The sequence below is a fragment of the Grampus griseus genome (assembly GCF_964374135.1).
Source record: "Grampus griseus genome assembly, chromosome: 20".
Classification (NCBI taxonomy): Eukaryota; Metazoa; Chordata; class Mammalia; order Artiodactyla; family Delphinidae; genus Grampus; species Grampus griseus.
Window position 1 is genome coordinate 18,000,653 of NC_139014.1, and position 16,725 is coordinate 18,017,377.

At 52.3% G+C, this 16,725-nt stretch overlaps 1 protein-coding gene across 1 annotated transcript; it reads right to left on the reverse strand.

Annotated features, from left to right (window-relative positions):
• Positions 1 to 1,884: 1,884 nt before the first annotated feature.
• Positions 1,885 to 15,657, reverse strand: HROB (homologous recombination factor with OB-fold; the record flags this gene model as incomplete). Its single annotated transcript, XM_082678802.1, has 10 exons — positions 1,885 to 1,976; positions 3,905 to 4,025; positions 5,871 to 5,996; positions 6,373 to 6,458; positions 6,647 to 6,755; positions 7,355 to 7,495; positions 8,613 to 8,696; positions 9,907 to 11,076; positions 14,268 to 14,318; positions 15,556 to 15,657. 10 exons carry the CDS (start codon positions 15,655 to 15,657, stop codon positions 1,885 to 1,887), a joined length of 2,082 nt encoding a protein of 693 aa, XP_082534928.1.
• Positions 15,658 to 16,725: the final 1,068 nt, after the last annotated feature.

The following is a 16,725-nucleotide window of genomic DNA, read 5'->3' on the forward strand; positions in this document are numbered from 1 at the left end:
GTGCTGGTGAATTAGCCCCTTCTTGTTCCTGGGCTTGGGCCACAAAAGCCTTCTAGAACAGAGCCCCACTGCCACCAGCAGCCAGCTGAACAGGGAGTTCTTGAAGCACCTGTTCTCTTCAGCTTTGAGACTGGGATCCGTGGGATCAGCTTTTCTTTGGAAAAAGGGAGCCTAACCCCTTCTCCCAGAGCCGCACCAAGCCCATTGGAGGTCCTGACTCACAGCTGCCTGGCGAAGGCTGAACAGAGGCAGATGAGGCTGGCTGCCAAACTGGGGTCTCTAACCCACACCCCCTCCACCATGTGCTGAGAGAATCTTCCTTTCCTCCCTTCATTCCAGAAAGGAAAACAAGGTTGGTTGGCAACTTGGTATAATTAGACCTTTTACACCCCACCCATGACCCTCGTCCAATTCTTGCCTGAAAAGCGGTACAGAGAAGCTACAGTGGTGAAGAGTTGCTTGGCAACAAAATAAATAAAGTAGTAGTGGACTCTAACCCAAAGTATAAAATAAATATCCATGAGTCCATACTGATATAAATGGGTGGTTGAACAAAAGATAAGGGAAAACAGACCAATCTCCCATGCAGAAGAATTCCAAATAATCCATGTAGATATTCTGCCCTTAAGAAGGTAGAACATAACTCCTCATTCCTTAAGTGTGGGCAGCAGAGTGAACTCCTTCCAAAGGGTATCGTGCGTAAAGGGAGAGAAAGAGTAACTTGACAGTGGAGAAATCTGGCCAATCTGACAAACCCTACTTCAGCCAGGTGATCAAGGTCAACACCAACCCTTGATATGATGTGATGAGAAAAGCACCTTACCTCTGAGGTCTTCCTCCCCCAAACACATAACCCCAGTCTAATCATGAAGGCACACCAGACAAATTCCCATAGAGGGACATCTGACAACATGGCGGACCTGCGCTCCTCGAAGCTGTCAAGGTCATTAAGAAACAAGGAGAGTTGGAGAAACTACCACAGCCAAGGGACACGATGGCTAAATGTAACGTGAGATCCTGGAAGAGAAAAAGGACATCAGGGGAAAACTGAGTAATGTGAATAAAGTATGGAATTCAGTTAATAATAATGTATCAATACTGGTTCTTTAGTTGCAACAAATCTACCATACTAATGTAAGATGGCAGCAATAGGGGAGACTGGGTGTGGGGTATATGAGAACTCCCTGTAACATCTTTGCAATAATTCTATAAATCTAAAACTGTCTACAAGAAAAAGTTTATGGTTAAAAAAAAAAGGAGAGAGACAGAGAGAGAGAAAACGAGTGGCTTGGCTCTGCTCTGGCCAAGGTACCACCAGCAGGGCAGACAGAACAAGAAGCAGCAAGGCTGGAAACGAGAGGGAGGTGGGTGAAGCAGGCGGCTGCTTTATTTCAGAATAAGGCACCTCAGCCGTCCTCCTGCCCCCGCTCCTGGGAGCCCTGGGCACAGGTGAGCTGGCCAGCTACAGGCCTGAAGAGACGACGCACAGGGAAGTCTGAGCGTTCCTTCCTTGTCCAGAGGGACAGGTCGCCACTGCTGTGGTGCGGCTCCTCTTAGCTCCTCAGCTGCCCGCGGACTAGGGAATAAAGGGACCAGGCCCAGCATCCTCTAAGTTCAAGCTGAGGTGGGAGAACGGCACACCTTCCCTGTTGGAGGAGGAGACAGAATGTGCACCCGAGGGCCTGGAGGACAGTAGAGCTGGGGTTGATCCTGGGCAGAGTTCCGGTTGCCAAAGGAAGACCCAGAGTGACAGCACTGCAGAACCCGAGGGACGAGGGTGTTCTCAGGGTAAGTGTCCAGGGTGGGAGCAGCCAGAGAAGTCCCGGAACTTTGTTTTCCAATTGTGTTGGTCTTCTCTCTCCTGGGTGCTGAGAGGCTGCCGGCTCATGGGGGGTGCCCTGCCTTGGGGGAGTCCCAACTGCTGGTGCCACAGAAGAAGTCCTCAGGGAGCTCGCTCAGGAGTCCATCTAGGTCATCTGCGGGGTAGGGGGGGGAGAGAGGGCGGGGAGACTTAGTGATAATATTAGGGCTCCACGTGACTCAGAGCCAAGGCTCCCGCCCCTCAGGAGGGCTGTCAGGAAGGTGGCTCGCCCAGCCGCCAGCACCCACACTGACGGGCCTGAGGCCGGCCCGCCTTCCACCTCCCCTCTGCCCCCCACATACCCACACACAACAAAGGCAGAGGCAAAACGCCCGGGCCACTTTGCTAAGAAAGAGGCTCCCCTCGGGCCTTCATGGCTCCTCTTTCCATCCAGAGGCACAGTGCCTGAGCAGAGGTCCCCTAGTGCAACCTCTGCGTTGGACAGAGGGAGAAAGAAGGCCAGGAAGAGTCACTAGATGTGTTCAGAATCACACAGTTCATTAACCTGGTTTCTCATCTGCAGAGTGGGAGACATCATCGTCCCCTCCCCCAAAGTGCCTCGTAGGCAGAGGGGACAAAAGTAACTGTCCCCGACTACAGTTCTTGGATGGGGTGCTTCTGTCTGAGAACTTGGAAACAGAGCTGACCTCAGTAAGCCCTACTGCTACTCTGACTGTTAACAAGGGCAGCTAACACGTACCGGGGGCATGCTGGGTGCCAGCACAGGGCTGTCCACGTTATACTCATCACTTCATTTCGGTCTCACGGGGCCCCTTTAAAGGGCATCTCGTGGTAGTTCATGTTAGAATCCCCACTTTACCTGAGAGAACAGGGTTTACAGAGGTCAACAACTTCCCCAAGTAGCATCCGTTTGACACCAGAGCCCTAGCTTCCAACTAGAAAACTCCCGCTGAATGGACGGGATCAGGCAGCCCTAGAGTCAGTCCGGCTGGAAACTATACCTGCAGAGGCCAGCTCCCACTCGATAAACACTGCTGCTGGAAGGACAGAAGTCAGTTTTGGGGCATTCAAATTTAATTAGGGTGACCAGCACTGTACTCAGGGAAGCAGGACTGCAATTTGATTATAACAAAAAAAGTTGCCCCTCACTAGCTACACTGTGACCGTCTGAAGAAACACTAGGTTAAATGAAGGGGAGTGAGCCAGCCAGTGTGAGCCTAGGAAAATGGGAATCATAGCAGGAATCCGCATTTGTGTCTCCTAGTGCTGCCCGGCCACCACCAGCAGCTGCCTGCCCGGCAGGTCTGTCCCTACAGTGGAGATATGACACCAACCACACATTCTACAGGCAACTCGCCTCACGCTTATACTGTGACCACCAGCAACCTGCTGATGATGGTTCGGCTTGTCATCAAGCTGACTTCCAAGGAGACAGTGCAAGATTCTAGAGAAGATTCCAGCATACAGGGTAGATACTTTTTCATACAATATAAAGAAACGGGCTTTGTGGTTTATCCATTGGTCTACTGTGAAATTTGGTTAACGTCGAGACACCTATCCATAATCCCATGAACTTTGGGGCCAAACAGGGTTGAATCAAAGAGCTAAGGACCAGACCTGGACTGTGTTAGCTTCACCCGGGTAAGGCTCCCTCCTGAGGAACAAGTTGGCCCTCCCCTCAAAGGTCTGTATTTGGGCCTCTCAGGTCTGTATCCTGGTCCCACCCTAACCTCATGGATGTTTGCCCCGCAGCACCGCCTGGAGGGCCTTGGAGCTTAGTCACTATGGGGAAATCTGCCTCTGAGGTCTGGCCATCAGGCCACAGAAGCCTCAAGGACGGTGCCGGTCTATCTCCCCCTGTGGCTAACAGCACAGGGCCTGGAAACTGGGGCGCTTTGGTTCACATTCTTTGTGTTAATTAGTTTGTGGCCTGCAGCCTCGCCAGAGAACACACCACATCGGATTTCTGTTAAGATTCTGTAAGATCCAAAGACTCACAGGAGGAGGAACAATCTGGCTGAGCTATTCAAGAGGAAATAGAAGGAGAACCTCTTTTGCTCCTGGGTGGGCTGACGGCCTTACCTGCTTCTGGGAGTAGTTCTTTCTCAGGTGATGCCCCTGCCTCTGGGTTCTGTGCTATTCTGAGGCCTTTCCCAGGCTTCTCGGTCTCATGCTGGAGGCGTTCATGGAAGCTTCCTGGATCCTGGGGACAGAGGATCTGGTTACCAATACCTGTGCCCCTGAAATCCTCTGGACAGTTCTGCCCAAACAACCTCAAAGGAATAGGTGGGGGCTCAGGAAAGACAGGAGAGAGGAACGTGGCAGCGGCCAGTCACCCAGGCCCATGCTGTGGGGAGGGGGCTGAAACGCCAAACACCCCAAACAGCAGACAGTTAAAAAAATAAAAGAAAAACAGAAAACTTTTGGCCGACTTTCTTTTCTAATTCTGCTGGTATCTGATGTTTTAGGGAATCTCTATAACTGGAGCAGAGAGTGAAGACGCCATTCAGAATTATGCTGAGGAGTTAGCCTGGAATTAAAAATGAGCTGTTAACAATCCCCAAACTAACTAATATATGAACAGGTAATTAAAATTAGTAATTAAACCTGTTAACCATGGTTAGCCCTAGGGAATGGAAGTGGAGAAGGGTCAGTTTCACATTGCTTTATTCTGTACAATTTTTTTCAACAAGTACGGATGACTTGAAATTTTTTTTTTTTTTTTTTTTGGCCACACCTTGCAGCGAGGGGCATCTTAGTTCCCTGGCCAGGGATCGAACCCGTGCCCCCTGCAGTGGAAGCACACAGTCCTAACCACTGGACCACCAGGGAATTCCTGGGCTGACTTGAAATTTAAAAGGAAATCAAGATGGGGCTTCCCTGGTGGCGCAGTGGTTAAGAATTCACCTGCCAATGCAGGGGACACAGGTTCGAGCCCCGGTCCGGGAAGATCCCACATGTCGTGGAGCAACTAAACCCGTGAGCCACAACTACTGAGCCTGCGAGCCACAACTACTGAGCCCATGCGCTGCAACTACTGAAGCCCGTGCGCCCTAGAGCCTGCGCTCCGCAACTAGAAGCCACTGCAATGAGAAGCCTGCGCACTGCAGTGAAGAGTAGCCCCCGCTCGCCGCAACTAGAGAAAGCCACGCGCAGCAACAAAGATGCAACGCAGCCAAAAAAATAATTAAAAAAAAAAAATGGAAATCAAGATGCTTTTTTTAGAAGTGGGGTGATATTGAGAGAATGAAGAAGGTTAGGGAAAAAGATGAGAAGCAGCAAGTTAGAACTAAACATGTAACTTGAGTAGATGTCATCTAGTCTAACCCACTCATTTTATAGACAAAGCAACAGCAGGGGAGGGGACAGGACTTGCCCAAGGTCATGTTACAAATTCCCAGCAGAGCAGGGCCATGACCTAGGTCTCCTGACCCCCAGGCCAGGTCATGACGACAACCCAGGATCCCAGGAAGGTGGGGGTGGCCACAGACGGGACACTGTGTGTCAAGTCAAGGCCGGGCCCTGCACCCTCACCCTGGAGTGGAACTGCCTGGAACCCAGCCTCCCTTGGCTCCCAAAGGAGTTCTGGGCCGGCGCCCCCTCACCTAGCAGAGGTGGAAACCAGGAGGGAAGATACAGAGCAAGTGCTGGCTCACCTGACAGACCATCTGTAGCTGTCTGTTCTCTGCACTGCCACCTGCAGCAAATCCAACCCTCAGTCACTCACTGAGGGCCCCACCCCATCGTGGACCCTCAACTCGGTTAGTTCTCAGGTGACTCCCATGTTCTCCAATGTTCAGGTCTGCCATCAGACACTCAGGGATCCACCCAGAAGCCAGCTGCTCCTCTAGGTCCTGTTACTGTGCCATCTGGCAGGTGGCTGGACCAGGGACAGGAGGAGATGGCCCTGTCCCCAAAGGGCATCTTTTCACCTCAGGGCAACTGTCCACTTCACATCCCTGCTCCCCAGGATAGAGGAGGGGAAGAAATCAGAAGACCCAGGCGGAAAGCGGCCCTACCCACGCCCACTCCATCTTGCTCCTCTTACCTTGGGGAAGGGCTGAGATGGCTTGAGGAAGTTCCCATCCCCAGAATCTGGGCTATAAACGTGGACCAGGTTGTTGGGCGTCACGTTGAGGTAGTGATTTCGGAGTGAAGGAGAGAACACTCCGATCTGGAGTAGAGAAAGGGGGGGAAGGTGTCCAATGTCCTGACAGAGCGCTAGGTGCTGCCGGACGGCCACCCAGTCCCGCCTGCCTCACCCTTGCTAGCCTCTGCACCAGGGTCACAGAAATCACTCCTGCCGCAGCCCTGCTGCCAGAGTAGAACTGCGTACCCCATCCTCGGCCCCTCACAGCACGACCTCCAGCCCCATCCGCCCCCTGAAGGATGGCAGCCAGGCCTTTACTCGGCTCCAGTGAGCCAAGGGCTTGCACTAGGGCAGCCACTCTCTGCCTGGGCCCTGGGAGGGCAGGGAGCCAGAGAGACAACCCGGGGCTTTCTCCAGGGCGGGGGGCGGGAGAGCAGGTCCCCACCTGGAGCTCCCGTACCTGCTTTAGCAGCAGCACTGAGCCAGGCTTCAGCTCATTCTGGCGTGTCTCCAGCAGCAACCTGTGCACCGTGCCCTGCATCTCTCCTGCAAACACCACACCGCCCATCAGTATCAGGGCCAAGGGCAGCACAGTGACTGGCCTGGGCCCCGGCTGGGAAGGGGGCTGGACACTGCCTCAATTTTCCTAACTGCAGATGGAGAGGGCGGCTCCTCCTCACCTCCTGACCTCAATGCGGCCACTCGTCAGACACTCCCAGGACTTAACTCCTCACCCGTGGGGTCCTTGAAAACCGCACTGGCGTCCACTGTGCTCCGGGTCAGGGACTTGATCATCACTGCCATGTTGGGGACTTTGTTCCTGGGCAGCTGCTTCAGGGCTGCCTGGTTACAAGGAGAGGCATTTGCTGAGCCAGCCGCGTCCCACCTGTAAGGTTCCCAAGTGTGCCAGGGCAACCCAGGGAGGGGGACAGAGCACTGGTGTGGTGATGGTCTTCCTTTTCAGAGGGCCAAGGGGCAGTCTAGAGGGCTCATCCCATCTCCCTCTGGCAGACCTGAAGCTGCGGGCCTTTCATTTGTCTGCCCTGCCCCCTTTCTTTTGTGTGTTTATGTGTATGTATTCATATAGAGCTGCATCTCACAGGCCACAGGCAGGAGTACGTCAGCACATGTACTAACGTGCGTCTGCACGTGACCTTTGACCTCTGGGGAGCTCTAGGGGTAGCAGTGTGTTTACCCTACCCCATTCAGGGCCCAGATGTGCAGAGACATGCCCATAACCCACCTCCACCTATGCCAGATACTGTGAAAAGGCAGGTGAGTGGAAGATACAACCAAAGCGGCTTCACGTTGCCACTCAGAGACAGGCCTGGGGTAGCAGGGAGCAAACAGAGAGCCCCTTTCCTAAGGTGGAGCAGGGCAGGAGGTTGGTGAAAGGGATAAAAATGGTCTTCCCTTTGGGTCTCAGCACCCAGGACCCTTACCTTCCGCAGCACCATGATGATGCTGTAGGTACAGAGGAAACAGGTAGGGTCTCTCTCATCCAGGCCCAGAGCAGATTTCATGGTCAGCCAGGGCCCTCGCCCAAAGTCCTCCTCCACTGATGCCTGGGAACTAGTAACAATCTGGCACAACAGAGCAGAAGGGGAGCCTGCATTAACAGGTCCGCTTTGCTAGAGGCCTTGCCTGAGCTGGGATAGAGGGGTGGGAGAGCAAGGGTGAATTCCCTGCAGCACGGTGGCCACATTCTCTCCCTTCGTGTATCTCCAAGTTCAGAAAATGGTGTGTGAAACCTTGTGGCATATCACATCTTTCACTGAGAAGCAATAGCAAAGGTACACTAGCAAAAGTACTTTCACTGAGGCATTTGTTTACTTTAAATCAGGCCCTGACTTTAATTACATTAATGCAAAAGGCTATCTATGCTTGTCTCTTACAATGGACTTGCAAAGTCTTAGGGCTAGGGAGCTCCCACATATATTTATAGGCTTCCAGGCAATTTTGAAACCAATTATATTTTATCTGGGATGCCTCTGGCTTTAACTATTCACCTTATTATATTAAAAAATGCTTTGGGACCCGTGAGCCATGGCCGCTGGGCCTGTGCGTCCGGAGCCTGTGCTCCGCAACAGGAGAGGCCACAATGGTGAGAGGCCCGCGTACCGCAAAAAAAAAAAAAAAAAAAAAAAGCTTTGAATCCAGGTGAGTATTTATTGCTTTGGAGCTGAAATGGACTGGTGGATCTGCAGAGCTACAGCAAAGAGAAAAACTTCTAGAGAGAATTAAAAGCAAAAGTGGGTCTGGGAGCAGAGCAGGTCAACCAGAATCCCAGGGAGGAGGGAGGCTGGGTCTCACCCACCAAGAGGGAACCCACCAGAGGCAAGATGAAGCCAGATCCTTCCCAGCTTGATTCCCAGAAACCTGAAAGGCAGCGTTCCTGAGATACAATTTCAACAACTGTTACACTCTCCTCCTCTGAGGGAAGATGGAGTTAGCTGGGCCTTTCTTTCTTAGCTGGGAAAGAAGGCTGGACTCAAGGTATCGGTTCACACCCCTTTGGCATCAGGATAGGCTTCACTTTATGCCAGGAAAATTGCCACCTCCCCAAATGCCCTGTGGCGTATGACCCCAGCGAACGGGCCGAGCAGCACAGACGCTGATCCTCAGCTACTGAGACATGTAGGGATGTCCCTCACTCTTGAACGATCCCCAGGAAGTTAACATTTGCATGGAATTAGTTACCTCTGTCCGGAATTTAGCCAGAGCACCATGAGTCGGAGTCTGGGGCGTGGAAACCATGATGTCGTCCAGATTTTTCCCACTGTACTACAAGGGGACAGAGGAGAAGGCGAGAGCAAGCTCAGCAGCTGTTATTTACAAGTACGGCTTCTTGTCTGGGTTACATAATGAGTTCAGGAAACTACCAGGGACAATTAACACGTAGTACATCTCTCCTAAGGAAGTCTCAGGAGCCTCGCTGGCAGCTCAAAAAAGATGCTTTGGGGATCATTTTGGGAGTGTGAGGAAGCTAGAGCTGGCCCAGGAACAAACCCCAGGGCTTCCTGACGGGGGCGATGACTTGAATAGAGAGGCCCGAGATGAGTAAAAGGGCAGCTTTCCCCACACCCCTTCTCAGGGACCTCATCCTTCCCTACAGAGGTCCATCCCAGGTCTCCTTGGATTTCTCTTAAAAGTGCCAGGGAAGAGCAAGTTAACAGGCAGGAATCTTTTCAAACACGCTTCAAATGTGAGGAAAGGGGGTAACCTATTACAACCAGACCGGATCCTCGGAGTCCAATTATCTGGGATCTGACCCAAGAGTAGTTTGATGGACCCTGTCTCTCCACTGCTGCCGAAATCTACACACACAGCTCAGCCCCAACTCCCCCACACTGACCCCACACCAGCTACGAGCGATTCTGTGGCTCTCCCAGAGCATCTGTGCCTTTGCACACGCTCTCCCGTCTTTCCACTGCTGAAATGTCCTCCAAGACACAGCCTCCTGACACACACCTCCGTAAACCTCCTACTCATCCCTCCAGAGCCCACGCAGCAAGCCCAAGGAGCCCAGTGTCTCCCCAGCACCCAGGGAATGACCTCTACTCTCCCTGTGCCTTTTATGTGTAATCGTTTGTGTCTGCTTCTTCCACTCTCCTGGAAGCTCCTTAGGACGGGAACTATTTCTATGTTAATCTCTGTATTCTCAGGTCCAAGCAAAGTGCCCAACACATACCAGTCTTTAGCAAATATAAGTGAATGAATCTTTCTGCCCTGGTGCTAGGAAACAGTAGATGTTCAACAAACGTATGGAAATTGTGACATTCTCAAGCCTTAAGCATCTCGCATGTGGGTTTTCAAGCATTCAATTCTTCCCACTTCTTCTGAATTCCTCCACAGCTTTGGAAGCGCTCCCTCTCTGCACTTCCTTCCTCCCCTTCCTGGGGGGGCGTGAAGATCCTCTGGGACTCTGCTGCTCTCCTGGGCCCCCAGCAGCCTGGGGAGCTCAGGCTCTGGCCAGAGAGAAGCCGTCACTCACCTGGTGAGGCAGGAGCCCTGCTGGGCCGGGGAAGCGGCGTGTTTTGGCGCGGGTGGAAGTGCAAGCGGGCTGCTGGGGTGTCCGGTTGGCAGCAGTGACCAGCCGCACCAGGTGGTTCGTGACGATGGGCGTCTGCAGAGCAGCTTGAAGGACTGGGGAAGGACGGGGGCCCTTCAGGGTGCTGACAGGAGACTTGACAGAAGATGCTGGAGCTCGGGGCTGGAAGGGCCCCCAAGGAAATAATCCAGAGATAGTCCTTGAGGGAGTAGCACAGCTTGAGTTGGGAGTTTGTGGTGTAAGAAAATGAGGTTTGCCAGTTAAGCAGGCATTTGGAGACGGGAATGGCTGATCAGGGAAATGATTTTGAGGGCTGCTCTGAACGAGCCTGCCAGCAGCTTGGAGAGGCTGGGGCGCTTGAGGAGGGGGACCACCGGGAGAGACCTCCCAATGGGGCTGCTGACCGCGAACCACCGAGGCAGTTGGGACAGGAAGGCTACACGTGGCACCAGGCCTCAAGTGGGACTGTGGAGTCCCACAGCGGACAACAGGATCCGGGGGCACATCCCGAGCTGACGGGATACCAGCTATGTGGGTTGCAGGCATGGGCCCCTTTTGGCAAGGTCTGCTCAGATCAGCTGCCCGGGCCTTTTTAGCCAATGTTGAGTCCTCCCGCCACCAGGTGGGCAGGATTCCTGTGGCCTCACCGCTAACTCCAAGTTCCAGCTCCATGACGGGGCCCTCCAGCTCCATGCTTGCCAGGACCTTATCAAATTCATCTTGTTCAGGCCCCTCAAAGCCACCAATCACCTGCTGTTTGCTCTTGAAGGTGAGCTGGGGGTGGGAGACTGAGGACTGGGGTCTTACTGGGGTCTCACTGAGCACTTCTGTCAGTGTCACTCTTCCCTGATTGCCAGTCCAGCTGCTGGACATTGAGACAGGCCTTAGGGGAGCTGTTCCTGTGGAAGGTGGACCTTCAACGGCCCTGGGCATGCCGGAGGTAGAAAGGCGGAGTCCCAGGGCTGGCAGGCCCGCAGCCTCTGAAGGAGCAGTGGGGCATGGCAGTAGCTGGGCCTCCTGTGGCCGGGAAGAGACAGGTCGCAGGCACCCAGCATTCACAGGCCGTGAGCCAACGAACTGGTTCTCTGCATCCTCCACAGCTGACAAGAAATCCTACAAAGAAGCAGAGACAGCAGGCCTTGGCATCTGGAAATCAAGAAACACTCTGCTTTCACTGTTTCGGGTATGTGGTGTGTCTGTGTGTGCAAATACTCGCAAACAAGAAACCAAGGTGTGAAAGGCAGTGGTGGACTCTCTCACCACCTTTGACCTTGCCCAGAAGCCCACAACGAGGCTTCTACTAGACGCATTCTAAGGCTAAGTCTTCAGGTAGCTTCTCTCTTTCTTCAGTCTCAGGTGAGGGGTGGCGAGGGGTGGTGGCGGCAGTTGGGGGAACAGTAGGAGAAGCAAAGGAACCAGGTCACCCAGGAGTCAAACAAATCATCCAAGGTCACACACCCATCTCAAGGAAACTAGCTTCGTGGTGTCAAACCTGTGCACTAGGCATCTATCCATCTGGTCCTGCTGCCTGTCCTCCACCCACTCCTCACCCCCACCACACACACACACACACACACACACGCACACGCACACGCGCACGCACACGCTTAGTCTTCAGTAAGCCAGAGAGTCCTTGGAGCCTGCAAAATAGATAGAAGTTAAATATAGCTTTTCAGGCAGGTAAATGAGGTATGGATTCCGGTTGGGAAGCAAGGGGAGATTGACACCTTCAAGAGCAACAGACCTGTTCTGAAGGTGTCAGAACTGCTGATTTAACTGACAGGAAGGTCCCCTCCACCCCCACCCCCCGCTGCTGCACTGGACTGTCCAGGCTAGAGAAAGGATCTTTCTTGCTTCGTGTACTATCAGGAGAGTAGCATACTCTAACAGGACTACCTTAGGACTTAGTAATAATGATATTATAATTACAACAGCAAGAAAATCCTGATGACCCTGGGAGGTGATGCAGCCCTTTTCCGCTGAAGAGCTCACTCTCAGACATGATGTCATCTGTCTTGGGAAGGGGGAAAGGGACTGGTCATGGAACAGAAACTTGAGCTGTCAGAGTCCTTCACTCTTAATTCCATTACTAGCCTAGCAGTCCTACCATGACCTGGTAAGACCCAGGAGGGTCATTTTTTTCAGCCCGTAATTACACATCTCCAAAGCTGAAAGACAAAGACAAGGACGCATATCTCCTTGACAAACCTGGCAGTTTTGAATTATTTGTAAAAACAAAAATCAAGTCCCCAAGTGATAACAAAATCTAACATTTGAAAAACCTCACTGGGTGCCAGGTACCATGTAAACATTTTACCAGAATTCTCTCCATGAGTTCTCATGATGACCCTATGAATAGGTACTATTATTGTCCCTGTTTTATGGATACAGAAACGGAGACTCAGAGAGGTTAAGTAACTTCACAGAACCAGGACTGGGACCCATAAGTGCCTTTGTCACTATGTCTTGGGGCCTCAATGAATGAGACAAGCCAGAGATGGAATTTTAAGAGATCTGAGGAAGGTCTGTTTTTCCCTTCAAACCTCGGGTTCCAAAAGCCTCAGAGGAAGGGAAGCATGGGACTGTGGCTGCCAGAAGGGCCCCTGGTGCAGCATTCACCATCTCACTAGGCACCAATTAGGCATCCGGACAAATTCTAAATGTGATTTTTAAAGCAAATCACTGGGAGACAAAAAAGTAGGTTTGAATGGCTTGTCATTGATAAACTAGAGCAACTCTAGTCTATAAATGTAGTTTAATAGTTTCCATGTACATTAGACTGGAGTCAGGAGGCCATCCTGGCTGCTGGTGTCGTAGTCTTTCTTTTTCATCTATTTATTTTTTTATTTATTTGGCTGCGTTCAGTCTTTGTTGCCGCACACGGGCTTTCTCTGGTTGCATCGAGCAGGGGCTACTCTTCGTTGCAGTGTGCGGGCTTCTCATTGCAGTGGTCTCTCTTGTTGCGGAGCTCGGGCTTTAGGCACGTGGGCTTCAATATTTGTGGCACGCGGGCTCAGTAGTTGTGGCTCGTGGGCTCCGGAGAGCAGGCTCAGTAGTTGTGGCACACGGGCTTAGTTGCTCTGCGGCATGTGGGATCTTCCTGGACCAGGGATGGAACTGGTGTCCCCTGCACTGGCAGGCGGGTTCTTAGCCACTGCGCCACCAGGCAAGCCCCTGGTGCTGTATTCTTAAGCAATTTAATTTACCTTTTGGAGATTTACTCACTTAAATCCTGTTTCTTTCTGAAAAGGATTTGAGATAGCAATTTTGGGCCTCCTAGATGAAACTATATCTGTTCGATCTGAGTGGGAAGACAGCTGTGCAGATCACTAGTTCAGCAGTCTCTGGCTGCACCCAGAGATTAGAAATACCCCTGCCTGCGCCCATTCCCAGAAATTCTGATGTAACTGGTACGTGGTAGGGCCTCGGCAGAGGTGATTCTAACATGCCAGCTTCAGATCTAGTCTAACGTGTCATCTTCTGAGGAGAGAGGGGGAAGGGAAGCATGTTTATGGCAGAAGAACGGCCATCATGTGTGATAGGAGAGAAAATGGAAGGCCACAGAATGCAGTACTTTGCCCTGGCTCAGGTAGCCAGTTGGTGACCCCAGGCCTCCTGCTGTCCAGTAACTGTGCTCTCTCTGACTCTCCCTAAATTTTCTTCCCACATCAAGTACATCATCGTGGGGCTTCCCTGGTGGCTCAGTGGTTAAGAATCCGCCTGCCAATGCAGGGGACACGGGTTCGAGCCCTGGTCCAGGAAGATCCCACATGCAGTGGAGCAACTAAGCCCATGTGCCACAACTACTGAGCCTGCGTTCTAGAGCCCGTGAGCCACCACTACTGAGCCCACATGCCTAGAGCCTGGGCTCCACAACAAAGAGAAGCCACCGCAATGAGAAGCCCACACACCCCAACAAAGAGCAGCCCCCGCTCGCTGCAACTAGAGAAAGCCCGCCTACAGCAACGAAGACCCAACGCAGCCAAAAAATAAATGAATAAATAAATAAATTTATATTAAAAAAAAGTATGTCATCGTGAAGGTGGATCCAATCATCTACGTGACACAGCTTCCGGGCAAGGGCCCTTATAATCTAAAGGTATGACAGTTAAGCAGCTCATCCTTCTGGTTTTTCATTTGTTTCTAAGACAGTTAAGTGGGTTGTTTACAATTCTCATCATTTCTCAGCCTCTCACAGACAAAAAAAGATACACATGTCAAGTAAAAGGAAACTTGGGTTCTGGGCCTGGGTGTTTACATCTTAAGACCTTCTCTGCCATCTCTGTTCACCAACACTTTTTTACCTCATCTTCAAACTCCTCTTCCACAGCAAACAGCTTCTGCAGACTGCATGCCTGAAAGGAAAACAAAGCAATTGAGGTTGGAGGAGAAATACCGTTTGCAAGTACATTCTGTCCTCACTCTGCTTTTTCCCAATTCTAACAAGACCATCAGGTTTACTGTTTTCTGTTTGTTTGTTTTTCTGCTAGTGTTGGGGGGAGGAATAAGCGATGAGGAGAGAAGAGATGGGATTTACTTAAAGACTTAGATGACTTTGAATCCTTTCTTGTAAAATAATTCACTCAGGTCCATTTGCATTAATCTTTTTTTTTAAGATTTATTTATTTGGTTTTTTTTTTTTTTTTTTTTTTGGCTGTGTTGGGTCTTCGTTGCTGCGTGTGGGCTTTCTCTAGTTGCGGCGAGCAGGGGCTACTCTTCGTTGCAGTGCGCAGGCTTCTCATTGTGGTGGCTTCTCTTGTTGCAGAGCATGGGCTCTAGGCACGCGGGCTTCAGTAGTTGTGGCACGTGGGCTCAGCAGTTGTGGCGCACGGGCTTAGTTGCTCCGCGGCATGTGGGATCTTACCAGACCAGGGCTCGAACCCGTGTCCCCTGCATTGGCAGGCGGATTCCTAACCACTGCGCCATCAGGGAAGCCCTGCATTAATCTTGTAATAAGAGGGAGGAAGCAAAGAGAAGACTGCCCACGGGAGCCTGCGTCATTCTTTAGACCCAGCACTGTGCAGTGGGCCTAAGGATTTTGCAACATCCCAAAGGTTTGGTGTTTGGAACCTTTGTCAAACATAAGGGACACTCCCATTAATCCAAGCATGCCCAGCCTAGTGGCCTTGATTCTGAGAGTCAAGCCAGTAGTTTTTATCTAATCCAACACCCAAAAGCTAGGGTCCCAGGAGGGTGGGATGCCTCCCAGTCCACTGTTCAGGTCCTTCTTTCTGGGCAGCAGAGCTGCTGTGGCCAACATTAAAAGTGTGTCACTCCTAGAGTCAAGGGCTGTGCCTAACCTCAGACGCCAGAGCAGCAAGAGCTATAGTTAGGGACACCTATCCCGGCATGTCAAGGATCAGACTGGAAGGGTTAGGGGGAGAAGGAGGGCCCAAGAGGCGTGACGTTTGAGCACACCGGGAAGGATGAACAGGAGTTCTCCAAGATGAAATGGAAGGCAAGAGGCAGGAAACTGAGGCCCAGAGGGAGGTGAGTGGAGAGGCCTTCCCTGAGGGTCCGGGCGTGTCCATGTCGAGCCCTGACTAGGGCCCAGGCCTCCCGACCCCACCGAGCTCTCCCCTAAACCCTAACCCGGCCCTGCAGCTCGCACGGGGGAGGGGCTGGAACCCGGAAGGCAGGTCCTTGCGGCCAGGAGACCGGGCGGCCGGGTGGTCCCAGGCAGGGCATTACCATGGCGACGGCCGGTGGTCTGCGGCCGCGGCTTGGCCGGGTAGATCCCGACTCTAGGGGTCACCGGGGCCTCGGCCTTGGTCCAGGTGGCAGGGTCAGAGTCCGGGCGACAGAGTCTCTGGGGCGAGCTCGGAGAGAGGCGTCTTTGCAGCCCAGGTGGCGGCCGAAGGTGGGTGGTCGGGAAGCTGCGGCTGGCGTCCTAGGCCGCTTTCGAAGCCGCCGCCACTCAGCGTCTCCGCCCTCTTAAAGGGGCAGGTCTATTTCTATCCCGCCGACACAAAGGCCCTTCACCGCAGTCTTCCGCCCCGGCCTTAAAGGGAAACGAATGAGCTCTCGGTCGCCCCCCAGCGGCCCCTAGGGCCCAATCCGCTTGTTCAATGCGCGCTCAGGTGAGAGCAAGGTTGGGAATTTGTGGCCCATTGCATCCCATCCTGCTCACCCTCCTCTCTTGTGTTAAGCATACTAGGGACTGAGTACTACAGCGTGACTCTGATTCACACCAGAATCTACCCTGTTGGTTTGTCTGTCTGTTCATCTCTCCATCCATCCATCCATCTATTCTTGCCACGCGTATATTAAGCAAGGTATTCTCCGTCAGGCTCTTTTCATCCTTCATGTTTCAGCTTAGATCTCAGATCTTCCCTGTCACCTTATCTCTCAAGTAACATCCCTCCCCCCATCACAACGCTTAATTTCCTTCACAGCATTTTTCATTATTTATAATTGTCATGGTTTACATCTTTTAAAAAATATTTATTTATTTATTTATTTATTTATTTTTGTGTGTGTGGTACGTGGGCCTCTCACTGCTGTGGCCTCTCCCATTGCAGAGCACAGGCTCCGGACGCGCAGGCTCAGCGGCCATGGCTCACGGGCCCAGCCGCTCCGCGGCATGTGCGATCTTCCCAGACCGGGGCACGAACCCGTGTCCCCTGCATCGGCAGGCAGACTCTCAACCACTGCGCCACCAGGGAAGCCCAAAAATATTTATTTATTCATTTTTGGCTGCATTGAGTCTTAGTTGCGGCACCCGGGATCTTCCGTTGTGGCGCAATGGGCTCTTCATTGCGT